Source organism: Fusarium oxysporum, chromosome 7 (genome assembly GCF_000149955.1).
Source record: "Fusarium oxysporum f. sp. lycopersici 4287 chromosome 7, whole genome shotgun sequence".
In the NCBI taxonomy this organism is placed as follows: Eukaryota; Fungi; Ascomycota; class Sordariomycetes; order Hypocreales; family Nectriaceae; genus Fusarium; species Fusarium oxysporum.
Genome location: NC_030992.1, coordinates 1,904,358 through 1,932,311, shown reverse-complemented (window position 1 = coordinate 1,932,311; position 27,954 = coordinate 1,904,358). Strand labels below are relative to the sequence as shown.

Here is a 27,954-nt window from a genome sequence, read left to right as displayed (position 1 = left end):
GATTGCCACAATTGCAGCCGGGGTAACATAACACCTCATGGCCAAGTACAGTGCGACTATCTTATCTTGGCAACCACTGATGTGAGGTAGCCGAGGCCAACCAAACTCAAGAAATGGGTAGAAATAATATGCGGTGCCCGTTGATATCGTCATTTGGTATCACATGATTAGACTCTATAGATTCGCTGCCAAATGAATCAACTCAAATGGGTAGTAAGTTCATGATAATGATCATCATCATTATTCTCAACTCATTCTTTGAAAATACGAATCATCTCCGCTAAGCATTGTCTCGACTTGGCGCACTGTCTCGCACTAATGCGAACGCCTCCACAGCACATGGCCCAGTCTACTGGTTGATAAACACTAGTTGACAACAGAGTGACTGTCGAACTGTAAATTGTAACTGAGATAATGTAAAGCAACCTAAAGGTGCTTTTTTTTTTAATAGTAGAGAGAATAGTCTGGGTTAGTTATCCATGGCCACGAGTCTGATCCAGACAACAGTCACTGAACTGAGCTTGTCAGTGCGTCAAAACGTTCCAAGCTCAGGATGCTGATTGTCACAGTAAGGAATTGACTTCCCGCTTATCCCAGCTACTCCTCAATCTCCTTGGCTAATGGGTATAGTAGGTAAGTTGGTATGCCTAGGTACCATGACAACCTAGGAGATGGCAGAAAACCTAGTAACAGAGTCATTTGTGACGATAATACTTAGACAGTGTTAAGATAATTTGGGACCAACATGGCACTTCTTTGATGCAAGGGCCTCAAGGTTCCTGACACCTGGAAGACACCACACATATTCTTCTTGGTTGCACAGCACCGTTACACACAACGTTTCCAAGACTGTCCCACACAGATCATCGAATGTGTCAGCCACTCATGTCCGAAGAGTCTAGAATCCTCTGCAATCATCTCACAATAATAAGAGTTCCTCAAGCGCTTACACAACAACCTACTCGCCTCAATTTCGCATTCTACCGTACAGCAATCACTGTATTCGGTTTTGGATGCTGCCGCTGTGCCACATTTTTCAATAACAGACACATTGCGTGCTGACTTCTTCCGGATTTGCATGATAATGGCCCCGTTACAGCTTTTTGTTACCCACAAACCCAGTTTATCCTGCTCTAAACATCCACGTCGTATCACCTAATTCGATCATGATTCTGTGGCCCAGCGCAATTTGTCTCTAAATATTCATGATTCCGTTCTCGCCCCTTGATAATGAAGAAGCTGGTTCCAAGATACCTACTTTCTCGGCCAACTCTACGCATGTGCATCTCCGAGCAGCCTGATTAACCCCCTTCTGTCGTGTAAGTTGATTGGTGGATGTGCTAGATTCCCAAGGTGGTGGTGCCACTACCTAGTGCCTTACCCAACCCCGCGTTTTGCTTCTATCGGGTACGTATCCGGACCGAGACCATCACCAAAAACATCCATGTTCGGCTGCATTTCTGCCGCAGCCAGAGACATGATCAACAATTGAGATACTCAATTCGATCCCTGGTGTTGTCCGGGCGCATCATGTTACTCACGAGACCAATGGTATGTGGAGACAGTCCAACAGAGTTTGACACTCATGAACAGTATCATGAAGAGACGGCATTTTCGACAGAGCCATTTTACTCGCAAAAATGCCAAAGCTCAAATTAGTTGACTCAGCAACAGCCAATGCCATAGGAGGAGGAATATCGCATCCGTACTCCCTTAATGCTTGAGCCACCGCTGACTACCTCAGCAAGTCTATTATCGTCTGTCCCTCCGTCTATACGCACCATTATGCCATGTTATCCTCAATGCCGTCTTTCAACCCTCAATTGCTCGGTCAAGGCCGGTTTGCCATACCCCAGCAATCCTGACCAGTCCCTATCAACCACCCTGCTCTGGAGTACATAAAAGAAAGACTATAGCCAAATGGCAATAACATAGTCCCAATAATCAACCAGAACCAACGTTAATACTATCATACAGTGTACTTCACATCTCCCGTGTCACATTTGTACTATCCTGAACATATCGTATTCCAATACTGCCTCTAGTCTCGTACCATCATCCATGTCGTGCACTGAGGCTTGCGAATGCATCTGGGCTGTGTCGCCCATTTGTCCACGCAAGGTCAAGGCCAAGGTTCATGCTCTCTCTGCTCCTTGCAGCAAATGGGTCTGAAGTGGTCGCAGCATTTCGGTTACCAGCGACGCCAGAAGAAGGCGCACCACTCATGAAAGGGTTTGTGCTAGATGATAGATGCTGAGGCACACTTGGTTGCTGCTGCACAGGTGCCATTGGAGCTTGCAGGGGCTGGTTTTCTGGGATGGTTGGCTGCTGGGTATATTGTGTGGCCTGCTGAACCTGGTATGAAGGCTGAGCCGCGGCCGCACCTGGCTGTTGCTGTACCGTTTGAGGGTAGTTATTAAAAAGAGCCATGATCGAGGCCTTATCTGGTCTCTGAGGTTGGTAAAACTGCTGCTGCTGGTACATTTGAGGCTGCTGCTGGGCAAAGGGGTTGTGGCTTGCTTGAGGTTGACTCTGCATCTGTTGCACGACAGGTTGTTGCACAAAGTCCTGTTGACTTGTTTGCGCCACAGGCTGACCAGCATTTGCAAAAAAAGGGTTCGTGCTTGTTTCGGGGGGGCTCAAAGGAGCTGGGCTCTGATACACGGCAGATCCCTGATAAACAGATGAGTTTTGAAAAGAACTCTGCGTTTGCTCTGGTATCTGACCAAGGCTTGCCGATGCGATTCGAGTTGGGGATCGAGCGAACGGATTGTATCCAGCAGGTGCTTGGTTGGTGTTGACTTGAGGGAAGGGATTGGACCCTTGTTGCGGCTGTTGCTGTATTGCACCTGCGGTGTTCGCTAGAAAGGGATTATATCCAGTCGCCTGCGCTTGGACAGGCTGTGGGTATGTCATGTTGTTACTGAAGCCCAGAGTTGAGAAGCCACTTGGGGTTGTTGGCGCTGATGGAGCCACTTGTTGGTATCCTGTCGCCTGTGGTGCTTGCTGTGGTGCTGGTCCTCCAGTATGGTGAGGGAACAGAGGCTGTTGGGGAGAGAGAGACATGTTTTGGAATGCCTGGCTGAACGCATCTGCCGGTTGTTGCTGTTGAGCGGCTGGCACGCCGAATGGGTTTGTCTGACCGTATGGGTTCCGGTTATGAAGGCTTCCCGTCGACTGGGCCGTCTGGGGCTGAGCCGTTCCTAAGTTATCAAACGGGTTTGTCGAAGCACTTGATGGAGTAGTGGGACGGTCCGTAGCTGAACGGGCGGGAACGCTGAGACCTGCGCCGAGTCCCAGCCCGCCAGAACTCGGTGTCAGGGGCGTCAAAGACCTTGATGTTCGCAGAGTCTGTTCCCGAGGTGAAGGGGTGGGAAGAGGTGAGGGCCGGCCACTACCCTCACCCAATCGCACAAGAGTCTCAATCGCTCGCTCAATGTTGCCATTAACACCTTTCAACACCAGAGCATTGCGTTTGGCGTCCTGAAATCCCATGTCTTGTAGCCTAGCCAGCTTTTGCTCCATGTCATCCGGTTGATCAAGATCTAAGGTGGCGCCGAACACTTTTGATGGTTTATTAGGAGGTCTTGGAGACTCGCTACGTCCACCTTGCGCAGCTGTAATGGTTTTGGAGTCCTTCTTCGACTTGGACGACAGAGGGAAAATAGATGAAGCTGATCGAAATCCGAACTTCGAGTTCTTAGGCGGCAGTGGTGGAGGAGTCCCTTCGCCTATATGAGGAGATCTAGGCTTTCCCGTTCCACTAACAGTATTATTCATATATTTCTGTCTGATGAATCGTTCCATAGCAGAATCCGCTTCGTCAGCGTCGACCGGGACGGGAGGTTTGCGATGCTCGGGGTTATAAATGTTGTTGGATGTGATGTTTCCGACCTTTCGCATGTTCTATAGACCGTGTAAGCTATTGGTTTTCTTTGGGCACGATCCCCGGGTTGTTGTTGTTGCTCACGTCAACTTGCTCGTTGGTCCAACTATCCATGCTCAAGGACTTTACTTTGGAGATGTGAGTACCCAACTTTCGATGAATTGCAGCACATCTCATGCATAGGAAAACGCCCAACTAACAAACATATTAGTATTGGATCAGTTCCCGTATGTAGTGGGGGGCCGTACACTCCATGATGCCCAAGCTGATATTGACAATTGATGTTAGCAAATTCCGGTCATCTCGTATACCCGGCGCAGGATGAGCTTGGTTGTACATCTGGAGCATACCTGGATTACGCGCGTGGCAGTCAGCGCACATATTATTGCCCGGGGTGTTCTGCACAAGATCCTGCAGGGCCTTTTCGTTCCGCGCCTGCTGGCGCTTGCTCATGATACTCGACATGGTGGCGGGTCTTAACAGATCAAGTTTTCGGTGATCTCTAGAAGATGTGCAGTAGCAAAGGAACCTGTCTCGCAGTGTAACCGTCTCGAGTCGTTCGTAGGGCTCGTGCAGGACAAGTGCGGTGATCGGGGTCTGGAGTGCGGAGGCCGGAGACCGGGACGGGGGTTGTCGACGGGCAGCAGAAAGAAGCAAAGAATTATGTCAAGTAGATGTCGCGGATGAAGAAAAGCACTTAATTACCAACAATGCAGGCGAAAGGAGGGACAAAGAAGAAACGATGCAATGCGATGCGAGGCGGTTCAAGTCGTTGATGAGATTGAAAAGAAGGAGATGAAAAGATGAAAGTTGACCAAGAAAGGGTACTTCCTTTCTGTTGCGCCGTGCGATTCAGGTCACAGCGGTAGGTGCCTTGAGACGGGCGGGATGCAGGTGCGGGAAGAAGCACTTGCCACACTCTGGCTCAGCGTTTCAGTGATTTACTGTGAGATTGAACATGAATTCAGAGCCCAGGAATAAAAAGGGGAAAATGAAAAGCAGGTCAACATAACTAGAGGTAGATGGAAATTTCGTTCTCAAGTTCTTTAACTAAGGGTCAGCCAAATACCAACTCAAAAAAAGCCCCTGGCTTGGCCTGGACCTTGGGCTTAGCTTGACGAGATTCCTCCTCGTAGGCTCGTCCCCTAAACCACAGTGGAGTTCCATCTCGCTGCCCGCTTAGATCCACAAGTCACTTAAGGTAAGGTCTGGCTGCTTAAGGGCCCGTCTGTCTATCCCAACTAGGATTAGGCATGGGCTCACTTCGTCCATCCACCAGTAGAAGAGTCTTGATGGCCTTTGGTGCTTGGCTCGACGACGGGCGTCAGGGGCAGGTCGCGTGGGTGAGACAGGGTTTGAGTTAAGAACCGATATCGATTCCTAATAGTGATGAACCTCGAGGGTAATTGGGGCTGAGAAGATGTGATTTGTGATTGTTTCTTTGAGAGGGTGGTTGTCCGTTGATGAAATGGCACGAACTGTATTGCAATGATCATTGCCAAATGACATCAGTTGTTATATGCTATAGTTAAAGTCTATATTGCAGTTCTGAACCAGTGCCATAATTGCTGTATTTCCAAAAAAAAATAAAAATTGAGCTGATAAGGTGAAAATGTTCATGTCTGCATATACGTAGACAGTGCTTGCTCTATTTCCATATCTTATATTAGAATTGGAAGGTGATTATTTAGCATACAACCGAACCTCATTATGAAGCCCCAATTGGAAGGGAGATACCACTATAATACATGGCATGTCTAGTTTATGTGAAAATGTGGCTAGTTGCCAATCATTGTTGATCATGTATTTGCAGACCCTCGTATGTAGGTCGCGGAGGATTGACGTATCAAGGCTGAATTATTCCTGTGACAGAAGCCTTTTACAAAAACAAGGTCTGCCGACAGGTCTCATGTCATGGTCCATAAAATGCCTTACAAACTCCCCAAAGCTATTAACACAAGATCACCAACCGTTAGGCCTTTTAATTCCTTTGCAATAAAACATTGTCGAATACAGTTTCGTCCGTTAGGTGTCCTGAAGTTTGTGCTTGGCCACCTCAGTTACGTGCTCGGCTTCCGGGTAGCATTACCTTCTATCAACGGGCAGACATACAAAGACTACTCCATAAACGTGCCAGAAATAGCATCTGTCAATTCACTGTAGCTCGGATTGACCGGCAAGGCCCGGAATGAGGATTGCCCGTGGGGTAATGAACAGTCTTCAGGGCCGAGAAGCTATTTATGAGGATCATCCTAGTCGACATGATCTTCCACCCAAGACATTGGACAATGGAACATCGGCGGAGAATGCAGTATGCAAGATATCGGGTTCCCATAGACGTTGAAGCTATAAATCAAGCGGTGGCACGTGTATCACGATACAGCAGTAATTATATTAGCAACATCACAAGTTACAGCTCAGTCCCAGAATTCAAAATGATGGAACCCCTAGGCCTCGGAATAAAGTGGAATGCAACGTCATATCATGCCATGTAATACTAGCACTTTGCTGCGCTCGCATACCAAACCTACCGAGGCAAGGAACCTTAACATAGTAATCGCAAGTCCTCTTTGTTGGTTTTCGTATTTAATCAAAATCCACCTCTGCAAGCTTCCACATTCCTGACACCTTCAGTGATATTTGATCATCAATCATCCACTCGCATTAAAATCGTGTAACTTCTGCCGCCCTCCAGCCACCTTCATCACCCTTATGCCAGTGCTTTTATCCCCAACCTCCGCCCGCCCTGTCCTCCCAACCACTTCAACCCTCGAATTGTCCACTTGAAACGAACAGCATCCTCGCAACAGTTTCGTCCCTGTCACCAAAGACTTTCCAGAAAAGGACTGGACTTGTGGCTCCTGGTGGCTGTGGTGGCTGTACAAACTGCAAAATCCCCGTTTCCAACGTCAGCAGTAAGGCGAAACCTCGCTCTCCGTATACTACCCCTCCACCAAGGCCCCTGCTCGGCCCAATACAGAGCCCACGACTCGACTACACAAACACTAGCTTAGTCGTTGGGTAGCTGCCTCGTGCGTACGTGCTCGAGTTGTCCACGTATAGCGCACGTATACGGCGGACGGATACTCCTCTACTCCTCCAGGATTCGAGGCAAAACTCTTGGCTTCTACGCATGCCAGGAAGAGTCAGACGTAAGGAGGACTTGTCAGCCACTTTCACCCCCTGCACACACAACTTCTCTCTTCAACTGTCGAAACCTGTCTTGTTCAACAACAAGAGCCATCCCCCAATCCGCAGTTTCCGGTCTTCCGAAAAACCTAAGCTGAATATCGATCGAGCCGGCATGGTCAATTGCTAAAGGTCCTCAACTCCACCACGAATTCGTCTACCGAGCTTCCCGATATTTGAAACCTCGACGAACGCGAAAACTTGGTTGCCGCTAGAATATCATACAAAATGGCGGGCATTGAGCAGCTTGAAGTTCATAGCAAGGCATGTTACTAGCTCTCCCCTGTATTACAGATGCCGCGCGCCAGGCACCATATGAAGAACCGACATGAACTTCTGGCTAACACGTAACTAGTCGTATATTGTTCGCTGGGTCAAAGTCGATGAAGGGAATACACTATCGTGGAGCGTACAACCTCACAAGAAGTCCATGTACGCACCTCCATCTTGTGCCGCTTAGCGCGAACCTTCCCAGGCCCATGAATGAAGCTGTGTACTAATATGACTGCAGCAATTTTGGCATTGTCAAACATCCCGGCAGCGGTGCCACCACTTTTGCATCTTCCACGGCCGAAGACCTGAATAATGGAACTGAAGAGTCGGGCGGTACCTCGGACGGAAAGTCTGCCCGCTTCTCGAAGAAAGATACAAACGCACAAGAGCTGCTAAAAAGTAAAGGATTTATACCCATCAAATGGATTGGTAAATGCGAAGCGGATAAGGTGTCCATCGGCACGTACGAGGTCAATCATGACCAGAGCGGAATGTACGGCCTCGTGTTCGATAACACGTTCTCGAAACAGACATCCAAGACGGCGACTTTCGTGGTAATGACATATCCTACGGGGGCACCTCCTCAGACTTCATCACATTTGCCTAATCTTCAAGCACCGAAAGCTGGAGCCAGCCAAACGAGTCTCGGGCGGCACAGTAGCCCTAAACTCGACGGGGTTGCCTCTGCTTCATTAGACAGTCTTCACAGTCACAACGCCGTAGCAAACGCGAACTCCATTTCTGGTCGTAGCGAGGTTGGCTCAGGCAATTACCATGTTGGTGTTCTCCACAAGAGGCGTCGCAAGAAGGGACAAGGCTACGCTCGCAGATTCTTCTCGCTTGACTACTCGACATGCACTCTGTCGTACTACTATAATCCTAAGTCTTCTGCGCTCCGAGGCGCTATTCCCCTAAGCTTAGCCGCCATCGCTGCAGATGAGCGACGAAGAGAGATCAGCATCGATTCAGGCGCTGAAGTCTGGCATTTGAGAGCCCCGAATGATAAGGAATTCCAGGACTGGGCACATGCGCTCGAAAAGGCGAGCCGCGTTGCAAGGGGTTTGGAGACCCTGGATCTTCCCAAGAATGATCACTTGAAAATCAATACACGCCAACTTCAGCCTATTCATCAATCCTCTCCACAAGAAGACAGGGAATGGGAGCAGGTCGAATCCCTGGTTAGCCGCGTGGTTGGTACACGCGATGCTCTTCGACGCCTGACCCGTGAGGTCACAGCCCAGGCAAAACCACCACCAGTAACCAGTCCTCAATATCTTTCACCTGGAGCTGCGACTAGTGCTATCGACGAGAACGATACGTATTTCACACCCCCTCCCGAACAGAGGCGCTCCTTCTGGAGAAGAAAGTCAAACACTCCTGCGATATCCCCTGCCACACTGGGAGCGCCAACAGCTCTGGCAGTACCAGCACCAGGTGGTGTCACTACGACTATCTCTGCCAATATGCCAAACCACTCGAGGAGACAATCCAAGGGGCTCGTTAGAGAGGAGAACTCGCTGCAGGATCATTGTCAATCACTTCTGACAGACCTTGACTCAGTTGTGTCCGAGTTCACCACGCTTATCAACAACAGTAAGCGCCGTCGCATGCCAGTGCCCTTGTCTGCAGGTGGCGTGTCAAGGAAGAGTATAGACACTGTCTCGACAGCAGACGAGTTCTTTGATGCCGAGGATGCCAACTCAGCCGTTCTTAAAATTGATGGCAGCGAAGACGAAGCTTCACGATCAGAAGAGGCAGAAGACGAGGAGGAAGATTCATTCCGAGACAATTCTTCTGTGTCGTCTATAGGAGAGAATGACACAGCAAACCTGGACGATGCATCTCATCTTTTCCCCACGAAACCAAAGAGCCTTACACCTTTGCCTATTGAGCAAGCCGTTACCAGGAGATCAACCATACCACCTGCAGCTGCACCTGCACCGAGTTTGATTGCGTTCTTTAGGAAAAATGTTGGCAAAGATTTTAGTACCATCAGTATGCCCGTTACCTCGAACGAACCGTCATCTATGTGCCAAAAGGTGGCCGAACAACTGGAATACGCACAGTTACTAAACCAAGCTGCAAAGCAATCTTCTCCAACAGACAGACTCTTGTTCGTCGCAGCATTTGCAGTCTCCCAGTTCAGCAGTGGTCGAGCCAAAGAGCGTGCTATCCGGAAGCCTTTCACACCTCTACTGGGCGAAACCTTTGAACTGGTTCGAAGCGAAAAGGAGGTGCCTGGAGGTTTCAGACTCTTAGTCGAGAAGGTCCAGCATCGACCTCTTCTCCTAGCTATGCAAGCAGACTCAGCCAACTGGTCGTTCTCCCAGTCACCAGCCCCCGGCCAGAAGTTTTGGGGCAAGAGCGCTGAAATCACGACAGATGGCCGTGTTCGAATTGTGCTACGTCTATCAAATGGCTCCGAGGAGCGATATTCATGGAATATTGCTACTATGTTCTTGCGTAACGTGGTTATGGGCGAAAAGTACGTGGAGCCTGTGGGCACTATGCATGTCGTCAATGACAGTACTGGTCACAAGGCTGCTGTTGAGTTCAAGAGCAAGGGCATGTGGGGTGGACGTATTGAGGATGTCAGTGTTGAAATCTTCAACCCCGAAGGAGTAAACACAGGAAGCGGCTTGGTAGGCACATGGACCAACAGCTTGAAGACAACAGGCAAAGGTGGCGGCCAGGAGATTTGGCGTGTTGGACCACTGGTGGAAAATGCTGCCCAGACATTTGGTCTTACAACTTTTGCTGCCAGCTTGAACGAGGTTACAGAGATCGAGAAGGGCAAACTGCCTCCTACGGATTGTCGCTTGCGACCTGATCAGCGCGCATACGAACAAGGCGCAATCGATGATGCTGAGGATCTGAAACAAAAGCTGGAGGAAGCTCAGCGCGGTCGACGCCGAGAACTCGAAGAGCGAGGTGAGACATACAAGCCTCGATGGTTCGTCAAGGTCGAGAACGCTCCAGAGGGAGAGGAAGTATGGAAGCTCAAGACAGGAAAGGATAGTTACTGGGAGGAGCGCGCAAAGGGAAGCTGGCAAGGGGTTGAGGACCTCTTTAAGGTTACTGATGATTGATGAAAGCCAAATAGACACAAACATTGGATTCAGTTTTTGATACCCATAGTTAAATGAATTGTATGTGTAGAGTTCTTATGGAGTTGTGTAGCCAAGAATGTTGGTTAAGATGATAGGTCGCTAATAAAACCTCTGACATTAAGATAAGGTGTCAAAATTAACTGGTTGAAACACCTACTAATAAGATACACTAAACTTGCCTAATATTTTCGTCACTTAGGGTAGAGGTCTCACATTTCCTTGGCTCCCCTACGCAAAGTGTCACTTGAAACCTCCTATTGCAGCTTAACAAAGCCAAGCATTTTCTTGGCTCTGAGATAGAGTGGTGACCCGTCATTTGGTGCATGTACCGGCAGGGGATGTGACGCACCCCAGGCGAGGTTACCAGATGAAAAGAGGGCCTCTGGTATTGTGAAGAACCACAGTGTTTCACACGAGGGTCATTCTTGGCTGAGCGCCCAGATCTTGAGTTTAATTATGCAGCAGGCGAGATGTGATATTGGCGTTGCGGTGAGAATGCTGAGGCGAGTGGTTGTGAGGGATGAGGGATTGGAGATGAGCTTGGGACGAGGCAGTGCAGGGTGATCGACGTGACGATTGAAATTTGGCCATGGTCTCGGTTGATTTGACGGGTCTAGGAAATAAAACCAAGCAAAATCCATGTCAAGTGCTACTCATCGTCATATGGATCCAGTCTTAACAGTCAGAGCTCAGACTGACTGGTACCAGCCAGGATAAGGGAAGGTCAAGACTCAAGATATACGGTGTCTGCCTGTGCCTTGATATAATATACAGAAACAATGTTTAAATAATAGTGAGTGCTTGACAACCAGTGGTATTTCAGTAAGCTAGTCATACGAGAAGTCGAATTTCTATTCTTGTTCTTCAATGGAATACGGTATGGCCCATAGACATGAGAGCCCGGGCTCCACTGGAGTTTAGCGGGACGGGAGTGGCAGAATGACCCCTGCCGATCATTGAATCTGCAGGTGAGAATGGAAGGAAGAATTCTTATTTGTGTTATTAGTGACAGATACCCAGGTAGGTAGTTTCTTTTAAGCTTACCTTGGTTATGAGATGAAAGTTTTGATTCTGGATCTTAATAATCAAACCTGCGACAGAAGCATAAAAATAAAAAGAACTCTACGATTCACTCGAGGTACTCAGACATTGAATGCCAATCCCAGACCAGCCTTCACCAAGCATCATGATGAATAAGGCGAGAGAGGGACTGTGCCACCAGCTGGAGCCGTTTAAAAAGGAGCCTCAGGGGGTTACGAGACGAGTTTCAGCGGCGCGCCAATCGCTGATCAGGAGGCGCTTGCTCCAGCCGAAAGGGAGTGTCATGCATGAGCGAGGGGGGCGTGTGCCGATAGCTTAAAATGCATTACGACGACTTTGGTGGGTCAATTGAATTTCAGCATTGAGCGAAATCCAGGCCAAGAAACGAAAAAGAGAGGACAGCAAGTGATGCCAATGCACTACAGGCCTTGGACTTGTCATAGAAACGGAGAGGTTGAGTTGCTGGACTCTTGGTTTGTGGCTGCGCACTCTTGGGAGTTTCTTGTCATCCATAGGCGTTGAGATGTTTGTTGACACACGTGAGATGTATACGAGTGATGCAGCACCATGGGCAACACTAGCAAAAATACGGATAACGAGAACAGAGTTTGAAACTAGAGGGCAAGATGGTTAAATGTTTGTTTGTGTCGATCCTCTTATAGTGACAAGTACACATACTCATGACCAACTGATAACCGCCTTGTTTATGGATGTTACAACAGCTTGTTCTTCAGCCAGTGCCAAGGGACGACACATCAGCAGACTTCACACCACCGGCTGAGTCTAATCCTTCAGTGATAGGCTGGGTTAGTACAGCCCATTGATTCGTGTGCCTGACTTCCGCCGTCCAAGTGTAAGCACAACAAAGACACAATGCGATAGTGTAAATGCCGGTAGATGGCAATTCAACCACACTCGTTTGATCCGACAAGATAGCTTCACAGCACTGAATTACATACAAGAGCATTATACTGCTTCACAATAACGAGCTGCCTGACTTGATCGTCAACCCATCGTCATGCTCTCTTGGCCCTCAAGATTAGGTGTGCCAGCATGAATTTGTGGAAACTGAAATTACTGGACCAGACGTGCCCCACGCTTAATCCCCAATCCATGGCTTCCCCTTGGATTCGACGGAAGCCCGCCCAAGCCTTCTAAGGAAGAAATGCCCACAGCGGCCGGCGTTAGACGCTTGGACTGACCACTTCAGTTTCCATTCTTAACTTGGTACGAGGGCGGGAGCCAAATGGAAGCGGAAGAGTCTGCGTCGTTCGTCCAATGCCTCAATTGGTACCGTAAAACACTCACTCACTTATCCAGACACCCCGTCTCTCCCTAGATTGGTAGGTACCAAGATAATGCCGAGTGCTCCAAGCTACCAGCCCAGTTCAGGGATCAATTACTTGCCATCCAATCCAATATCCCTTGATACCACCACTATCCACGTTCTATCCTATCCTGTTGTGTCATTCTGTGATTGTCGATTGAGTTGGTCCCGACTTGTAACTTTGTAACTTTGTACCTGTATTACCACACCCCAGGGCCTCCATCCCGTCTTCCCACCTCCAGTGCCTACTATTTTAAAAGCCCATTCCAACCTCCGTATCACGCTCTCTTTTCCTCTCCTCTTCTTCCTCCCTCCATTGATTTATTAATACCTTCAACTTACCTTTCAACCGGTTAACGCCTTTCTGTCGTTTTCTCTCCGGTCGTGATCTTCTATCTTCTTTCGTTCCCACCTCCCAACTCCCTCGTTGTTGGTTTTCTTCTACTTGGACTGTAATTCTGCTTCCTCACCCGATCCGCTCATTTCGATCAATTCCCACCCTCGATATCGTCTCTTAACGACAATTCTTTGAACTGTATTAATCTCTCGCCATACCGTTCGACCAACCAACTTAAAATGAAGACCGTTGCTTTCCTCTCCGCCTTGGCGGCTGTCGCTTCGGCTACCCCTACCCTCAAGGAGCCTCCCAGCAAGCGCGCTTCCCTCCCCGCTGTCTCGGTTTCTGGCAATGGTTAGTAGTCAATTGCCTCAAGAGTTGGATGTGCAGGCAGTGTTGACAATCAATTAGCTTTCTGGACTGGCAAGGACCGATTCTACCTCCGAGGTATCGACTACCAGCCCGGTGGTGCCTCTGCTAACGAGGATCCTCTCGCCGATCCCGATGTTTGCAAGCGTGATATCAAGTACTTCAAGGAGCTCGGCGTCAACGTTATTCGCGTCTACGCTGTCGACAACAAGGCCGATCACGACGAGTGCATGAGTGCGCTCGACGCCGCTGGCATCTACCTCGTTCTCGATGTTAACAACCCCAAGTACTCCATCAACCGTGCCAAGCCCGGTCCTTCTTACAATGCCGCCTACATCCAGAGCGTTTTCGCCACTGTCGAGATGTTCGCCAAGTACGACAACACACTCGCTTTCTTCTCCGGAAATGAGGTCATGAATGACGAGAAGGATACCGACAAGTCCGCTCCCTACGTCAAGGCCATCACTCGTGATATGCGAAACTACATCAAGGCCCGCAAGCTCCGCCAGGTTCCTGTCGGCTACTCTGCTGCCGATGTTGCCTCCAACCGCATGCAAACCGCTCACTACATGAATTGTGGTTCTGAGGAGGTTCGATCTGACTTCTTCGCTTTCAACGATTACTCTTGGTGCAACAGTGACTTCAAGACCTCTGGCTGGGACGTCAAGGTCAAGAACTTTACCAACTACGGTATCCCCATTTTGTAAGTCAATTCATCACTCATGTTGGCCTCTGCTAACCTTGCACTAGCCTGTCCGAGTATGGTTGCATTGAGAACCGCCCTCGTAAGTTCGAGGAGATTGAGCCCATGATGGACAGCCAGATGTCCTCCGTCTACTCCGGTGGCCTTATGTATGAGTACTCCCTCGAGGACAACGACTACGGTATCGTCACAATCAAGAACGGCAAGGTCACGACCGAAAAGGAGTTTGATCTCTTCAAGTCTGCTCTCTCCAAGTATCCCATGCCCACTGGCACTGGCGGTGCTGCCAAGGCTTCCCACGGCGTTGCTTGCCCTACCTCCGAGTCCGTCTGGCAGGTCGACCCCAGCTACCTCCCTGAGATGCCCTCCGAGGCCGAGAAGTACATGAAGGACGGTGCCGGCAAGGGCCCCGGCATCAACGGCAAGGGATCCCACTTCGACACTGATAGCGGAACCGCCACTGCCAGCGTTGCTATGGGCTCTTCCACATCCACAGGTTCGGCCTCTGCCTCTGGTGATGATGATGATGACAGCGGCGCTGCTAGCCTTGGCTTCGGTGCACTGTACGTCTCCGCTGCCGCCACTCTCTTCACCCTCGTCGGAACCCTTTTGCTGTAGATGGCAGGCGTGCCGTCTCTTTATTTGTTTTCCTTGTTAGTGTGGGGATTGCCTTCTGGTCAGAGTTATGATTTAGGCCCCCCTCTTGGTTTTCATGATAGGCACAAGATGTAGGGGGAGAGCGCTTGATTAGTTAGGCGCGCTGCGCTGGACACGTCGGGTTCGTATTTTTTCAACAGGAGCATTGGCGTCTAGCCCAGGCAGGGCAGACGACCCGGAAATGATTATAATGCTATCTGGGCGGTTATCGCCTTCGTCGTTTCAGTTAAAAGGATTTGATGCGGAAGCACATTCAATAGACTTTCATTAAACACGATACGAATATCCTCTGCCTCGATGGTGTACACGGTATACTCGTATCCTATAAGGTTATTTGTAGGTACCTATGCAACGGTTAATCATATCGCACGTGAGTTGGAGTTAGCCGTAGAGCCTGGCTAGAATTGGTGGGAACCTCGGCATCTCCATCAGTAGCCCACCTCTTACATGGGCTTTGTCGCAGCCAAGATCAAGCTACCCCATGGGACAGTTTAGCCCGAGATTCTTTCATCCCTTATAAGTACTCTTCTTACAATACCATTCATATTCTTCTCTTTTCAACGTAATCGCAATAGAGTTAAAAGCCCACACAATGTCTTCTACCACACCTCTCCCCGCTTACACATCTTACAAAAACATAATTGTCAGCTCACCAAACCCTTTCGTCGCTCATGTCGAGATAAACCGACCCCAGAAGCTCAACGCCTTTACTCAAGAACTATGGCTTGAGTTTGGACGTGTCTTCAAGCAGCTCAGCGGTGATGAAGACGTCCGTGCAGTTGTAGTCAGCGGCGCTGGCGATCGAGCCTTTACCGCAGGCTTGGACGTGCAGTCTGCGTCTAGTGATGGAATCCTCTTTGGTTCTCAGGCGGATATCGCCAAAAAGGCAAAGGTAGTGAGAAACCACATTGAGGAGTTTCAGGACTCGATTGGTGCTATGGAGAAGTGCGAGAAACGTAAGTGTCACTCGTCCAACGATTTGCTAAGATGAATTACTTATATGTGGGATTAAATTTACAGCTGTCATTTGCGTGCTTCATGGTGTTTCTATTGGCCTTGCTATTGATATCGCCTGCTGCGCTGACATCCGCATCTGCGCCTCCAACACACGCTTCGCTGTCAAGGAAGTTGACATTGGCATGGCCGCTGATATCGGAACCCTGGCACGTCTGCCCAAGCTCGTTGGCTCAACATCATGGGTTAAGGACGTTTGTCTCACGGCCCGAGACTTCTCAGCACAGGAAGCATTGTCAGTAGGATTTGTGAGCCAGGTTCACGAGGGCAAACAGGCGGCTGTGCAGGCTGCTGTGGCTCTGGCAACCACACTTGCTGACAAGAGCCCTGTTGCTGTACAGGGAACGAAGGAGCTGCTCAACCACGGCAGGGATCATACTGTTGCTGAGAGCTTGAGGTATACGCAAGTATGGAATGCAGCGGCTGTGCAAGGCAAGGACTTTTCGTTGGCGTTGATGAGTGGATTGAAGAAGACGAAGCCGAGGTTTGAGAAGTTGTAGTTTAGGAGTTTGAGAGGACCATAGACGCACGTCGTTCGGGTATGAAATTGTGTATATAGTTCAGTGATTGCATATGCTTGAAGCTTACTCGGAGCCGGATTCTTCTTCAGGAGGAAGGTTTTCTTTGAGTCGCTGGGAATGTGTCAATCAAACAAAGCCCATTTCCAGTCGCAAGTAGCTTGGGTGAAGATGATGCTAGCAATCGAACGTACTTCTTCGAGCTTATGCTTGAGCGTTGAGACCATGGTCTCTTTCACAACCACGCGTTCATCATCGAGATCCTCAATGATGTAGTCATGGTTAGCACTGTCGATGCTGACGATGATGGACTTGATCGAAGGATCGCACTCGATAAGAACGCCTAGCATAGGTAAGCTCGGATACGCAGTGACCAGAAAATAGTTTGAAACGAACCTCTGATTGCACGAGGCATCTTGGGCCAGTTCGCGGAAGCGCAACAATATGTCCAGAAAATGCTCCAAGGATTATAATGAGGTTTAAGTTCAGGTTATGGTTGACGCTTCCCCCAGAAAAACGGTGGAGTTTAATGGGAGCCTTGTATGACGCACGGACCACTTGCCATTATCTAGAGCCTGCATGGAATCATCAGAGGCCATTCCAAATAATGTTTATTCATGCTTTGGCTGCGCAACGGCAAAGCCACTATACTGTGCCTGGTTTTGCAGAGCTGTTCAATTAGGAAGCCGAACTAAATAATGTGTCAAGTTGGACCCGAGCACCAAATGTTACCTCATCGCCTTTGTACTAAGCTGGGCGTGTTGTGTACATGACTGTTGCAGCGTATTACTTAGTCGTTGTAAGTGGCATTGCCCGTCCTCAATACGCCACTAGTCCAAGGCAGAGTTGAGAAGCTGTAGTCTAAGGGCTCGATTTTCATATCAAGTTCTCTCGTTTACCTGTCGGCATTCTTCAATCTGTTAGATCCGACTGGGCTGTGCCCATCATAGATATCATGGACAAAACAGGTGACGGGCGGCCAATTTATCCCGGCTCCACCGGCGGACGGCGACATTCAACGGTCCTTACATCCAGATCTAAGCTACTAAGCCACTATGATGAAGTCACCTTGACAGTGGGGGATGATCGGCTACGCGGCTCTGTAATGGAGGCATACGAATGCAAAAGGTTAAGGTAGAACCGAGGGCGCACAAGTACAAAGAGCTGCCCTCCTCCCCCAGGTTTGGAGTCGGGAGTTGGAGTTACGAGATGACGCCACTCTATCAAAGTCTCTGACCTCACACCTTGACAATCTATCATTTTGATGATCCTTGATTCTTGACGTCTCACAAACTAAATAACAAGAATAAAGAAGTCCTTTACATACAAATCCATTTGAGAATCGACCACATACAGATCTTGTCTGAGACATCCGATGATCTAGTCGGGTCAGCACATATCAATATCATTTGATTGAGTACCTTACTTATACACTCTAACGACATACCTGCTATTGTGATGGCAACAAACGACAATAACGACAACAATACCGGCTTCTCATTTGGTGCACAACCCTTTGCCTGGGTTCTCATTCCTCTCTTCGTCATCTTAGTTCTCGGTCTAACCGCCACCATCATCCAAGTGAGACGACGTCGCCGCCGTCGTGGGAACCAATGGCCCGGCCAGAATACTGGAGCTCCAGTATATACCGGCCTTCGCGGTGGAAGAAGAACGGGAAATCGCCGATCGCCATGGAATGGTACCAGGTCTGAAGAAGGACTCAATGAATTGGGACAGGCACCGCCGCCATACGATGGTAAAAAGGAGACGCAGGATCCTCTGGAACTGCGGGATCTCGAAGCTGGGAACAGGCCGCCCGAGTATCCCGCTGAGCCTGCGCCGGCTGTAGTGACGGATGGTCGAAGAAGTTGATTGTTGAATTTTGGCTATTGGATGATGGTTTTTTTTTATGTATTCGTTCCTGGACCGTTTCATACCTACCTTTTTGCCTGGAGTTAGAGAAGGATGAGCCGGGAGGGTGCTGTATTTGAGGAAATGAATGATTCAGAGTGAGGTTACGTGTCGATTGATATTGACATAGCAATGAACAATTCTTTGTTTTCGTCTCATGAGACAAAGTCGAGTTGAGTTTGCCGATATCCGTTCCGATCAAGCATGACCGATTAGCGAGACCATTTTAAGCATCAATTGTAGTACAGAAGAAAGATGTCCGGGAGACTCAAGTGAAAGTGAAAAAGTTGAACTGAGCAATGAACTGACACTCCCTCCCTCTCTCTACACAGACAAGCTTGATCGTCTTAGCCTCTACAATAATTCAGACCTTGAGCTTACCTGAATACTGATATACGAACTGACAACCAAATGAATTCAAAGAAACCGAGTAGAAGGACTAAGAATCCATGGTTGCAGATTATATGACAAAGTCATCCTCTTGCAAGCCACCGGAAGCAGAGTGCTATACGAGTCGTCTGCGTGAGACACGAGTGGCCTCAGAAGACTCGGTTGGCTGCATGCACCGAGGACGGTGTCACAAGTGATGCCGTGATCAGCTTCCACAAGAGTTAATAGCGCCGATAGGACAAAGAACTCTCTCCTTGTGGTCTTGCCGTGCTGGAAGCAGCATGTCGTGATGAGCAACTAACCTCAACACATGAGATCGCAGCAATAGCTACAGTAGGTAGTCGGGGACTACAATAATCTAAGACTGCAAGTGCTCTGGACCAATACTAATTGCACTGTGAACCATGAAAGGGCTACTGTTTTTTCTGGGCTTTTTGTTGACGGTTTGCTTTGGCTCGCTGCTAAATTTACGAGTAGTGCTTCTTGAAAGCCTTTGAAGACTCTATGAACTTTGGCGGAAAAGCCCGAAACAGCCTCGTAGCTGAGAACATTTGTTGCAAGTCAAACGATATGGAAAAACTGAAAGTTGTCCTGGATCCAAACTTCAGGGGTATCCCATGCCTTTTTGATGTGTCTCGCATGAGTGAAAGGGTCTTTGCTTGGGGGATCCACGGAGAGTTTGCGCGATCTTACGATTCACGTGATGCTTGGTAAAGCCTAGTTCGCCTCATCTTGACAAATATATGTTTGCGGTGAAATATGACAGACAGATCAGGATACGCCAATGCCATAATGGGAGATAAAGAGGTGGTTGGAGGGGATATAAGGGGCGCCAATTAAGCAAATGGAGCCATGGTTTCTTAGTGTGATGATAGAGGAGGCTGGAGATGCTAATGGGCTGAACATGAGCGGCAAAGGGAATATTCTGAGTCGGGTTATGTCCCGAGAAGTTGGAAAGCCAGCTGCGAGTAAGGTTGAGCCGTGGCAAAGATGATTTTCAGGAACATGCCAAATCTATTAGGTGGTGGTGTTGAGGTCCAAATTTGGTCTGGACGTTAGATTCGACCAAGAAGCTTCTAAAACACTATGTTTGGAACCGGTGATTTATCTGAAACCTATGGAGAATAGTATGTCTCTGTCGTTATTTAGAGAATAAGGCACTGTAAATAGGCTATTCCTTAGGAATGGGAGTGTTTTATAATAATTTGAAGACAAGTCCGATCCTTATAGTGAGTGGTTCAGCCCTACAATCCACTCATAAGAGCGAAATGAGTGCCATGGATCCGAGTGGAGGTCTGACTGGGACTCTGGTGATCTTTTTGATAAGATTGATCAGCTAATATCGCGTATCTTGAACTCTTCACGAAGCGACTTGGGCAACTTGTGAACGTATGAGAAGCGCTGACGGCCAACAAATGCAGCCTCATCACAGGCTTCGCTCTCATGGTCCAACTTATTTTAGTCAAATAAATGAGGCTCACTCGAATGATTCTTTTCCGTCTCTGGGGGCACAGCCGCCCAGCCGCACCTTTCCCATCCTGGCCCGAAGCTGGGGCCGTGGCGCTGAACGAGGGACGGCTGAAGTCTGAAGATTAATAGGCGGACAGGGGTTTGAGTGATTGACGAGGGTGATCAAGTGAAAAGAGAGGCTGGGGAGGAGGATTGTTTGGGAGTGCGACGATTGCCGGAACCTGATTCGAAGGGAAAACAGAAGAAGAATCGTTTTACGACAGGGGTTTTGTCGTAGCAGAGGTGGAAGCCCAACGTTTGTCTGTCGTGGTTTGATACTCCGTACTGGAGCATGTATTAGAGAGGCAAGGAGGCTGGTTCTGCGTGGCAACTGGCAACGCAACAACTTGGAGACCGCTAGTTGGAATATCCTGTTTTGATAGAGACGGAGGATGCTTATTCGATACTAAAGAGGAGTGGATGGGATGAGGATGGTCATCACATCACACACAGCAAATCACGTATCACACACATGGAGCGTTACGATGAACTCGTCGGGCCTCGCTACTGTACATGTCTGCTCTGCATGTTTCCTGCACGTTTTGGTGCATATCTCGTTCCTCTCGTGTCCTTGGAAGATCGTCCATTGGCAGAGGAACCACGGGCATAGCGTGTTGAGCTAGGTGGCATCCCGGCGGGCCGGCGCTATTGGACAGCCCGCCTCGGCAGAGGTGCCAGAGACAACTCATCACCCCAAGGCACTAGCCTGAAAATGAAAATCTCAAGGGCCCAGCCGCTGAGCTAGGTGGATAGAGTGTGACGACCAGATCCCGAGGACAAGGCAATCCGATATATGTTGTCAAACGAAGTAAATTTGGTGTTGTTTAGAGCAATACACAGAAGAGATTGCCTTGGATCTTTGGTTGGAGAGATCCATACTCACAATCGACAATCCAATACCTAAAACCTCATAAGCTTCTTGGTTCCACTTATGCTGACTCTATTAAGTATGTACCTACCTAACTTTTCGCATCAAGATCTTCTTCAATACACAACGAAGTCATACATCATCGATAATTTTAAACCTCGCTCATTGAAGCTTTAAACTTCAGCGCGTGCAGTGAGTTTACCAACTACTCCATATCCCATCAACATCGCAACGAAAGAGACAAAAAGAGAAAAAAAGCCTGCCCGTTCTGCATCAACTCAATCCGTTTTCCCCAACCTCCAGATCTTTCACCCAACCTCCTCGATTCCCCTTGACACAACTGCACCTAAATTGAATGCCCTGCTCATTTTTTTCCCCTAATCAGTCTAGATCACACCTTGTACCCCTTCTTGATTTTCTGTTTCGGCTCTCTTCCGCTCCGTCTGACACTGACATATGGCGGTTTTCAGTTCTCTGTTCCTTGTTAATTGCTAGGTCTGGTTGCTGCGGGCAACTTTGCTGGCCCATTCTTTTTTCTTAGCCCCCCCGAGGCCCCAGGCGTCCCCCCGCCGAGCTGCCTGACCTTACCTTACGGGATCCACATCCCATGAGCCTTCACACCATCCTTTACAATCGACCACGCCGCACGTCGCATCCTTAACCCTTCCCCCAAATCTTTCTCCTTCTCGAATTCCCCACGGAACCTTGAGGCTTCTAAGGCCAGGTCAAATTCGAGTCGAGTCGAGTCGTGTCGGTTGTCGACTCTAGTAAGTAGGTATCACTATCGACTGTCCCGTCTCTGGGTAGTTGGTAGACGTTCAAAGTTATTTCCTTTCTTTTAATCGGGTCGTTTGTTTGTAAGTCTCTCATCCTTCCTTTTCCCTTGACCGTTGCTTTGCCCTTCTCCGCTTCATGAGTCGAGCGAGTCGCTTTCAACGCTGGTGGCGATTCGTTACTCCATATAATTGGCCTACACCGTTATTTCTCCCCCGTTGGGCACTCGGGTTTACTGACATGTCCTGCTAGACAATCTTTGTTGCGCCTTGATTCCGCATGTCTTGATATCAAACCATTAATCAACCAACCCCTCCTCTCCCACCGGTGTTTCTCTGCATCCGCTCCGGATCGCAGTCCTGGGAAGAAAGGGCCCCGAAACACCTCCACTTAAGAGCCTCACCAGATTTACGATGGGTGTATCTTCCAGAAAATCTCTTCCACTTCCCGCCCCTACCGAAACCGAGACTAATACCACCCCCACCGATCTCACAACAACGGTGGATGGGGTGAATCCCGGTGACGAGAAGTCCTCCTACTCCATTCCTGAAGACGGAACACCCGTCACCATTGCTACCCGTGGACACAAGGCTAGCAAATCTCAGACCTCATTGCTCATCGAGTACTTCGAAGGCGGCAAGTCAACTGTCGGTTCAACAGGCGAGCGACGCCCTAGTGTCCGTGTCCGCCTCACACCATCCAAGAGAGGCCGTTCCGATCACCATCTTCAAGTTACAGAAACAAAAGGCGCTCGCAACACCTCTGTGACTCGACGGATACCATTGGGAGATTCTGAATACTTCGACGGGGACGACGGCAACAGCATGAGCTCTTACGCTTCTGCTACCGAAGAGTCCAACGTCTCGAGAAATCCAATTGACATTGAGATTGATCGTAGTCATACTGGACGACGACGACGACCTGCCAGCCCATTGATCCCTTCGGAGACCTACAACGTCAACGCTTCAGACATATCCGCCATCCCATCCGACAGCTTTCTCGACGGCGACGCCAAGGGCGACAGTCCATCAGCAACCCGAGAGATGGTTGCAGCAGCTGGCGCCGGTGCACTTGCAGGTGCTGCAGTAGATGAGTTGAAGAACCGGAAGAGTCGAAACAGAGACAGGTCAAAGGTGTCAGAAACAAAGTCGTCGAGGGAAAAGTCGACAGCGGAGAGAAAGCGTCGGCCAAAGAGCAGGACCAGCAGCGTTTCTGAGAGGACGGAGGAGCCTATTAAAGCCCATCGCCGTCGCTCTAGCAGAGGTCAACAGGAATCCAATGTGTCGGGACTTGACTCGAATGTCTCAGCTTCTCATTTGGCTCCCAGCCATCGCACTCACGCAACACATTCCTCACGCTCAGATGTCTCTAAATCATCGATCAACAACCCCAAGCTCCTCGAAACAGTCGAAGACGCCATTCGCCGCTTGATTCTGCCCGAACTAAATGCTCTTAAGCGAGAGACCAGCAAGAGGGAGAGCCGACGCGATTCCTTTACTTCGTCTGCCACATCAGTATCTAAGGATGAGTTAACCCCCGACCGCCGGCGGTCGTCAGGTCAACGGAATGAGCCAAAGGATAGACGCAATAGAGAGGCTCGTCATGTCCTCGAAGCTAACTCTGATGTGAGCCATGATTCTATTGAGGATGACTATCAATACGAGAATGAGAATGTTACCCCCAAGCGAAGTGGTGGTGACATGCTCAAGGCTGCTGCAGCCGGTGCAGCAGCAGCTGGCATTGGCTCATCACTTCTCTCAGACAGCACACAAGGCGACCGAAAGCCGAGAGAAAGACGGCGTCGGAGAGCCGAGTCTGCTCATAGCCGTGGCCTGAGCCGTGACCATCATGCGGATCAGTTCGACAACGATCCCGTGGTTCCTCAGCCACCCATGCCTCTCATGAGTGAAATCAACCCCTCGGAAATGACCAGGACTTCTATCCGATCTGCAGATACCGACAGACCTCATTCGGCTAGCGAGGAGATCACACCTGTTAAGAACATTCCGGGTGGATATGTCTCTGGAACCTCGACACCTACACCTTCAGCAACTCCCTCAAATCTCGAGACAACATTATCCACTCAGCACGCCAACGTATCTCATGGTGATTTGACTGCTTTACCGCGCGGTCAGAAGGACTACGTGGAAGAGTATGAACCAGACGAGTATGGTCAGAAGCATCCTCTCGAACGGCAGGGTCAATATGAAGAGGATGACATTTCTGACAACGATTATCCTGAGGGTGGATATGATAACTCGTATTTCGCTACCCAGGATGTCCCTCCTCCATTAAAGTATGTTCCCTACCAGGCTGGTGCTCGAGGTCTCAGCCCTATTCCCAGTGTTTCTGGCTACACTGAGGGTGGCAGCGAGTATCACCCTCGCAACTCAAGGAGTATACATTCTACAAGTGATGCTTACTACGAGCGATCTGGGGATCGCCGCAATAGCCAGTCTACACCTTCTCTGAACTCCCTCCAAGAACGAGAAATGGACCAGATGTCACCTCAAAGTTCCGGTGTAGGTTACCGGAACACCACCTACACAGATGACAGCGAGCTGGACAAGGTCGCGTCTGGACAAGCTGTCCGTGGCGTTGGTGCCAACCCCAACCTAGTTCACCCTCCGATGGGACCCGAATCAGCAGTTGCTTCACTCGTTGAAGGCTCGATGCTCGATCAGTCCATGTTGAGCGGCTCCTACAGCGACTACCCTGGTCCTCGCGACTCGACTCTCTCTTACGATGACCAGTCAAGGACTTATAGTAGCCGTGGTGCGAGCCCCGACAAGAACTACATGGACGGTAGCGAGTTGGAACCTGAGAGGCATGCCACACCCAGTGCCAGATCTCATAACAAATCACAAGAGTTCACTGAGTATGACCTGGATGAGCATGGCCGAAAGGTGCCCCGGACAAGGTCACCCACGGCGTCAGAAGTCGCTATTGCGACTGGCGCCGTTGCTGCTCTCAAGGCGGCGCAGGGTAAGAAGCAGGCAGCCACCGAGGAGCCAGAGGAATACCAAGGCGCTGGCGTCTTCCGTAACAAGTCCTTCAAGGAGCGTACTTTGGAAGGCCATGAGCCTCGTAACACTCCTGCTCACAGCATCGACCGCCTTTCTTATGATGACTCACCCAAGATGACTGCAAGTGGCCTCCCCGACTTTAACAACCCCATGCCTGAATTTGGCTACATTGACGACGACGTTCACACCAACCCCTCAGTTGTCCAAGAGCGTCTTGATGGCGAGCACCACGATGATACTTCTGAGGGCCGAGCAACACCCACTCCCCGAAATGTTGCCGAGCAACGCGCTGAGAGTGCTGCCAGCAGCCAAGGACCTGGTGCCGCTCAGGTTGCCGGTGCTGCTGCATTGGGCGCTGCCGCTGGAATGGCTGCTGCCAATGCTCACAGCCGTGAACCCAGCCAGGACCAAGATGAGTGGCAGCGGACCTCTGACGACCGCAAGCGAGACACTCTTGTCACCAACCCATACGAGGACACCAGTCCTGTCGCCAACCCTGCCCTGAATGACAACCTTTTGGGAGCCCGGGGTTTTGGAGCCCCTTACCACACCGGAAGTCCTGGTTTTGGCCCCAAGTATGACGAAGGCTATATGTCCAATGGCAATAACCGAACTCCCGATCTCCAGCCCAAGGGTAAGGCTCTTCAGCTGTCTCTGCCCGGATCTCCGAATGATGCTGGCCAGGACCCCTTCTACGCCCCCAAAGACGCTCGTCACCTTAGTGGCATGTCTCAAGGCATGGCGTCACCGTTCTACGATGCAGCCACTGGTCAAGGAATTGACCGCATCGAGAACAAGGACATTGTTGCTCTGATGCAGCACCTCATGGTTCGAGATGCTCAGCGCAGTGCCCGCGATACGGAAATTGTTGCACTGCTGATGAACTCTGCCCTTGAGATGCGAACTTCTCTGAATGAGCTTAGAAACCTCGTCCAGGACACTAGCGACGATGTCATTTTCGCAGGTGTTGAGAACACCGAGAAGCTTCAGAAGGCAATTAATGGCCCTCGCCCCTACCCTGGGGCCCGATCGGTTCAGAGTATCTCCCAGATTGACACTTTCAACGAGGCCGCTGCCAAGAAGAACCTATTCAAGCGAGCTTTCCAAGGCCTCAGCAACAAGGGTACCAGTGACTTCAAGCGTATTGAAGAAATCCTGATGCAGATTCTCGGCGAGGTTGACGAGCTCAAGGGACAGAGCACCGTCCCCCCTGTTTCCACCAGTGGTGGCCGTGGCCCCTCATTCGACAACCTGCAGCCTGAGGGTCACTTCGAGCAAGATCGAGGCTATGAGCCTGAAGGCAACTCTACAATCACCCCCAGCCAGTCTGGTCACTTCTCACTCTCCCACTCCCGATCCCGGCTTGCCAATGAACGCAAGTTTTCTGATAACCGCATCAGCACTGTTGCTGAGCACGAGGATGAATACGAGCACGCCCACCCCAGCCCCGACTGGTGAGCGCAGCAACCCCAATATGCTGACACCAGAACGATCAGGCTTCCAGCGCGGAAGTTCTGTTCCTCTTGATACACCCCCTCAGCCGTCTGGTGTTACTCAACCAATGAGCAATGAGAACACTCCTCGCACAACAGAGAAGCAAAAAAAGCACAAGTCCGGCCTTTCGGGCTGGTTCCCCAAAATTTCCAGGTGGTCCGGAACGACAGCCTCCAGCGCTGGCAAAGGCAAGAAGGAAGCCAAGTATGATGACTACCCTCCCTCGCGGTCAGGCTCTAGCCTAGGCGAGTACAACGATGGGGATTACAGTCATGCCCCGTACGCAGAGGACCAGCTACATACCGGATTCTCTCAGCAAGAGCTCGCGTCGGCGCCCAATGCCGGTGATACCATGCCAGCGCCTCTCCGCCGCGAAATCAACCATACTCCAGGCAATGCACCCAAGTATCAGGTTCACCGAAACTCACTGAACCTTCAACACCCCCAGCCCAGACAGGGCCAGACAGAGCGCTTCCGCAATGCTCTGGAGTTCTCTGCTCAAGAATACAACGTCCCCATGACACCTAGGTCGGCAGATTGGGGTGGTTCGGTTTCGAGCTTGAACCAGATGGCTCAAAACACCAACCGATACAGCCAGGCATCATCGACAGGTGCTCCTCAGGACCCTGCCTACTGGACCACATCTCCAACTGGCCCCCCTCGACCTCCCAAGGAGCCCATCGAGCCCACTGGTAGCCCCTCGGCCCTGTCCCCCCCCAGGGGTAGCCGCATCTCCAAGCTGGCCAAGGGTAGCCCCGCCCCTCACCCCAGTGATGAAAGCGGATATGCTACTATGAGTGGTACTCATGTCAGCCACCTCACAAGCAGTCCCAAGCCTGAGAACCGTAACCTCAATGCTGCTTTGGGTGTTCCTACTCGTCGACCTAGTGGGCCACGAGCCATGACCCCCAAGAGCCCTGAGGATGAAGCTCGTCGACGCAAGCGAGGTAAGTTACATCTGATCCGTATCTGATATCCATGTCTCTAACCTTCAAAGCAGATACCTTCGGCAGTGTTGCATCTCATAACACGGATGACACGGAGACCTTTTAGAAAGGGGATAACCGTGGCAGCCGTCCACTACCGGGATGCTGATCGATATCTTATCAAAGAATGATACAGTGCTTTGCTTTTCTTGACACCAGACTTCACTCTCCTTCTGGAGGTTCGGGCTGGTGGTCAGTTGTATGAACTTTTTAAGGACATGAAACGGCCTTCAAGTGGATGACTTTGCTATTAGCGAAAAAAAAAAGGCAGCTTTAGACTGAAGGGGTGGCAAGCTGAAACAGCGGCAAGATGAAGGGCTTAATAAACAAACAGCCGAACAACCAAGGAAATGAAAAAAAAAAAAAATAGGGGATGGAAAGGTGTTGACAAATACCAAAAAAAACAAAGGGGAGAAAAGGATGCAGGAAAGGGACATATTTGCATACAGGGGCTTTTGCTTGAATTCTTGACGACGACATGACATGGCTTTCTTACTGCAGAGCGATACGTCAATGGTTTTGATTTGCGAGCAATGATTTACACTCGGATTGGATATTATGAGCGGAAAGAG

General features: G+C 49.9%; 7 protein-coding genes across 12 annotated transcripts; 4 read left to right on the top strand and 3 right to left on the bottom strand.

Annotated features, from left to right (window-relative positions):
• Positions 1 to 1,557: 1,557 nt before the first annotated feature.
• FOXG_05333 (uncharacterized protein) lies at positions 1,558 to 4,921 on the bottom strand. Of its 2 annotated transcripts, XM_018383546.1 has the most exons (4): positions 4,237 to 4,921; positions 4,135 to 4,151; positions 3,971 to 4,081; positions 1,558 to 3,906 (listed from the first exon to the last, which is right to left on the bottom strand). In XM_018383546.1, the coding sequence occupies exons 1-4, from the start codon at positions 4,349 to 4,351 to the stop codon at positions 2,056 to 2,058; spliced, it is 2,094 nt and encodes a 697-aa protein (XP_018240510.1). In that variant the 5' UTR covers positions 4,352 to 4,921; the 3' UTR covers positions 1,558 to 2,055. The 2 variants fall into 2 exon arrangements, with proteins under 2 accessions (XP_018240510.1, XP_018240511.1); XM_018383547.1 differs by having other exon boundaries at positions 3,971 to 4,151.
• A 942-nt stretch (positions 4,922 to 5,863) lies between these two features.
• FOXG_05332 (uncharacterized protein) lies at positions 5,864 to 10,613 on the top strand. 3 transcript variants are annotated; one of them, XM_018383543.1, is made up of 3 exons: positions 5,864 to 7,339; positions 7,431 to 7,507; positions 7,587 to 10,613. In XM_018383543.1, exons 1-3 carry the CDS (start codon positions 7,304 to 7,306, stop codon positions 10,435 to 10,437), a joined length of 2,964 nt encoding a protein of 987 aa, XP_018240507.1. In that variant the 5' UTR covers positions 5,864 to 7,303; the 3' UTR covers positions 10,438 to 10,613. The 3 variants fall into 3 exon arrangements, with proteins under 3 accessions (XP_018240507.1, XP_018240509.1, XP_018240508.1); XM_018383545.1 differs by having other exon boundaries at positions 7,431 to 10,613; XM_018383544.1 differs by having other exon boundaries at positions 5,864 to 7,507.
• Positions 10,614 to 13,402: 2,789 nt separating this feature from the next.
• FOXG_05331 (uncharacterized protein) lies at positions 13,403 to 14,853 on the top strand (the record flags this gene model as incomplete). Its single annotated transcript, XM_018383542.1, has 3 exons — positions 13,403 to 13,517; positions 13,575 to 14,235; positions 14,283 to 14,853. The coding sequence occupies 3 exons, from the start codon at positions 13,403 to 13,405 to the stop codon at positions 14,851 to 14,853; spliced, it is 1,347 nt and encodes a 448-aa protein (XP_018240506.1).
• Positions 14,712 to 16,960, bottom strand: FOXG_05329 (RNA polymerase II transcription factor B subunit 5). Of its 2 annotated transcripts, XM_018383540.1 has the most exons (3): positions 16,821 to 16,960; positions 16,619 to 16,767; positions 14,712 to 16,538 (listed from the first exon to the last, which is right to left on the bottom strand). In XM_018383540.1, exons 1-3 carry the CDS (start codon positions 16,837 to 16,839, stop codon positions 16,491 to 16,493), a joined length of 216 nt encoding a protein of 71 aa, XP_018240504.1. In that variant the 5' UTR covers positions 16,840 to 16,960; the 3' UTR covers positions 14,712 to 16,490. The 2 variants fall into 2 exon arrangements, with proteins under 2 accessions (XP_018240504.1, XP_018240503.1); XM_018383539.1 differs by having other exon boundaries at positions 14,712 to 16,767; positions 16,821 to 16,912.
• Positions 15,485 to 16,406, top strand: FOXG_05330 (uncharacterized protein; the record flags this gene model as incomplete). Its single annotated transcript, XM_018383541.1, has 2 exons — positions 15,485 to 15,848; positions 15,913 to 16,406. 2 exons carry the CDS (start codon positions 15,485 to 15,487, stop codon positions 16,404 to 16,406), a joined length of 858 nt encoding a protein of 285 aa, XP_018240505.1.
• Positions 16,961 to 17,686: 726 nt separating the features above from the next.
• On the bottom strand, positions 17,687 to 18,481 carry FOXG_19037 (uncharacterized protein). Of its 2 annotated transcripts, none has more exons than XM_018399213.1 (2): positions 17,851 to 18,481; positions 17,687 to 17,804 (listed from the first exon to the last, which is right to left on the bottom strand). In XM_018399213.1, the coding sequence occupies exon 1, from the start codon at positions 18,357 to 18,359 to the stop codon at positions 17,985 to 17,987; it is 375 nt and encodes a 124-aa protein (XP_018240501.1). In that variant the 5' UTR covers positions 18,360 to 18,481; the 3' UTR covers positions 17,687 to 17,804; positions 17,851 to 17,984. The 2 variants fall into 2 exon arrangements, with proteins under 2 accessions (XP_018240501.1, XP_018240502.1); XM_018399214.1 differs by having other exon boundaries at positions 17,788 to 17,804; positions 17,872 to 18,481.
• A 3,808-nt stretch (positions 18,482 to 22,289) lies between these two features.
• FOXG_05327 (uncharacterized protein) lies at positions 22,290 to 27,449 on the top strand (the record flags this gene model as incomplete). The annotated part of the gene is made up of 3 exons (XM_018383538.1): positions 22,290 to 26,232; positions 26,303 to 27,343; positions 27,397 to 27,449. 3 exons carry the CDS (start codon positions 22,290 to 22,292, stop codon positions 27,447 to 27,449), a joined length of 5,037 nt encoding a protein of 1,678 aa, XP_018240500.1.
• Positions 27,450 to 27,954: the final 505 nt, after the last annotated feature.

Bases quoted from the DNA above. Each gene is read 5' to 3' on its own strand.
- FOXG_19037 (XM_018399213.1), bottom strand. From the start codon at position 18,359: ATGAAACGGTCCAGGAACGAATACATAAAAAAAAACCATCATCCAATA.
- FOXG_05333 (XM_018383546.1), bottom strand. From the start codon at position 4,351: ATGTCGAGTATCATGAGCAAGCGCCAGCAGGCGCGGAACGAAAAGGCC. The intron at 3,907-3,970 runs GTGAGCAACAAC...CACGGTCTATAG, and splicing joins GGACCAACGAGCAAGTTGAC to AACATGCGAAAGGTCGGAAA.
- FOXG_05332 (XM_018383543.1), top strand. From the start codon at position 7,304: ATGGCGGGCATTGAGCAGCTTGAAGTTCATAGCAAG. The intron at 7,340-7,430 runs GCATGTTACTAG...ACACGTAACTAG, and splicing joins AGCTTGAAGTTCATAGCAAG to TCGTATATTGTTCGCTGGGT. The intron at 7,508-7,586 runs GTACGCACCTCC...ATATGACTGCAG, and splicing joins CAACCTCACAAGAAGTCCAT to CAATTTTGGCATTGTCAAAC.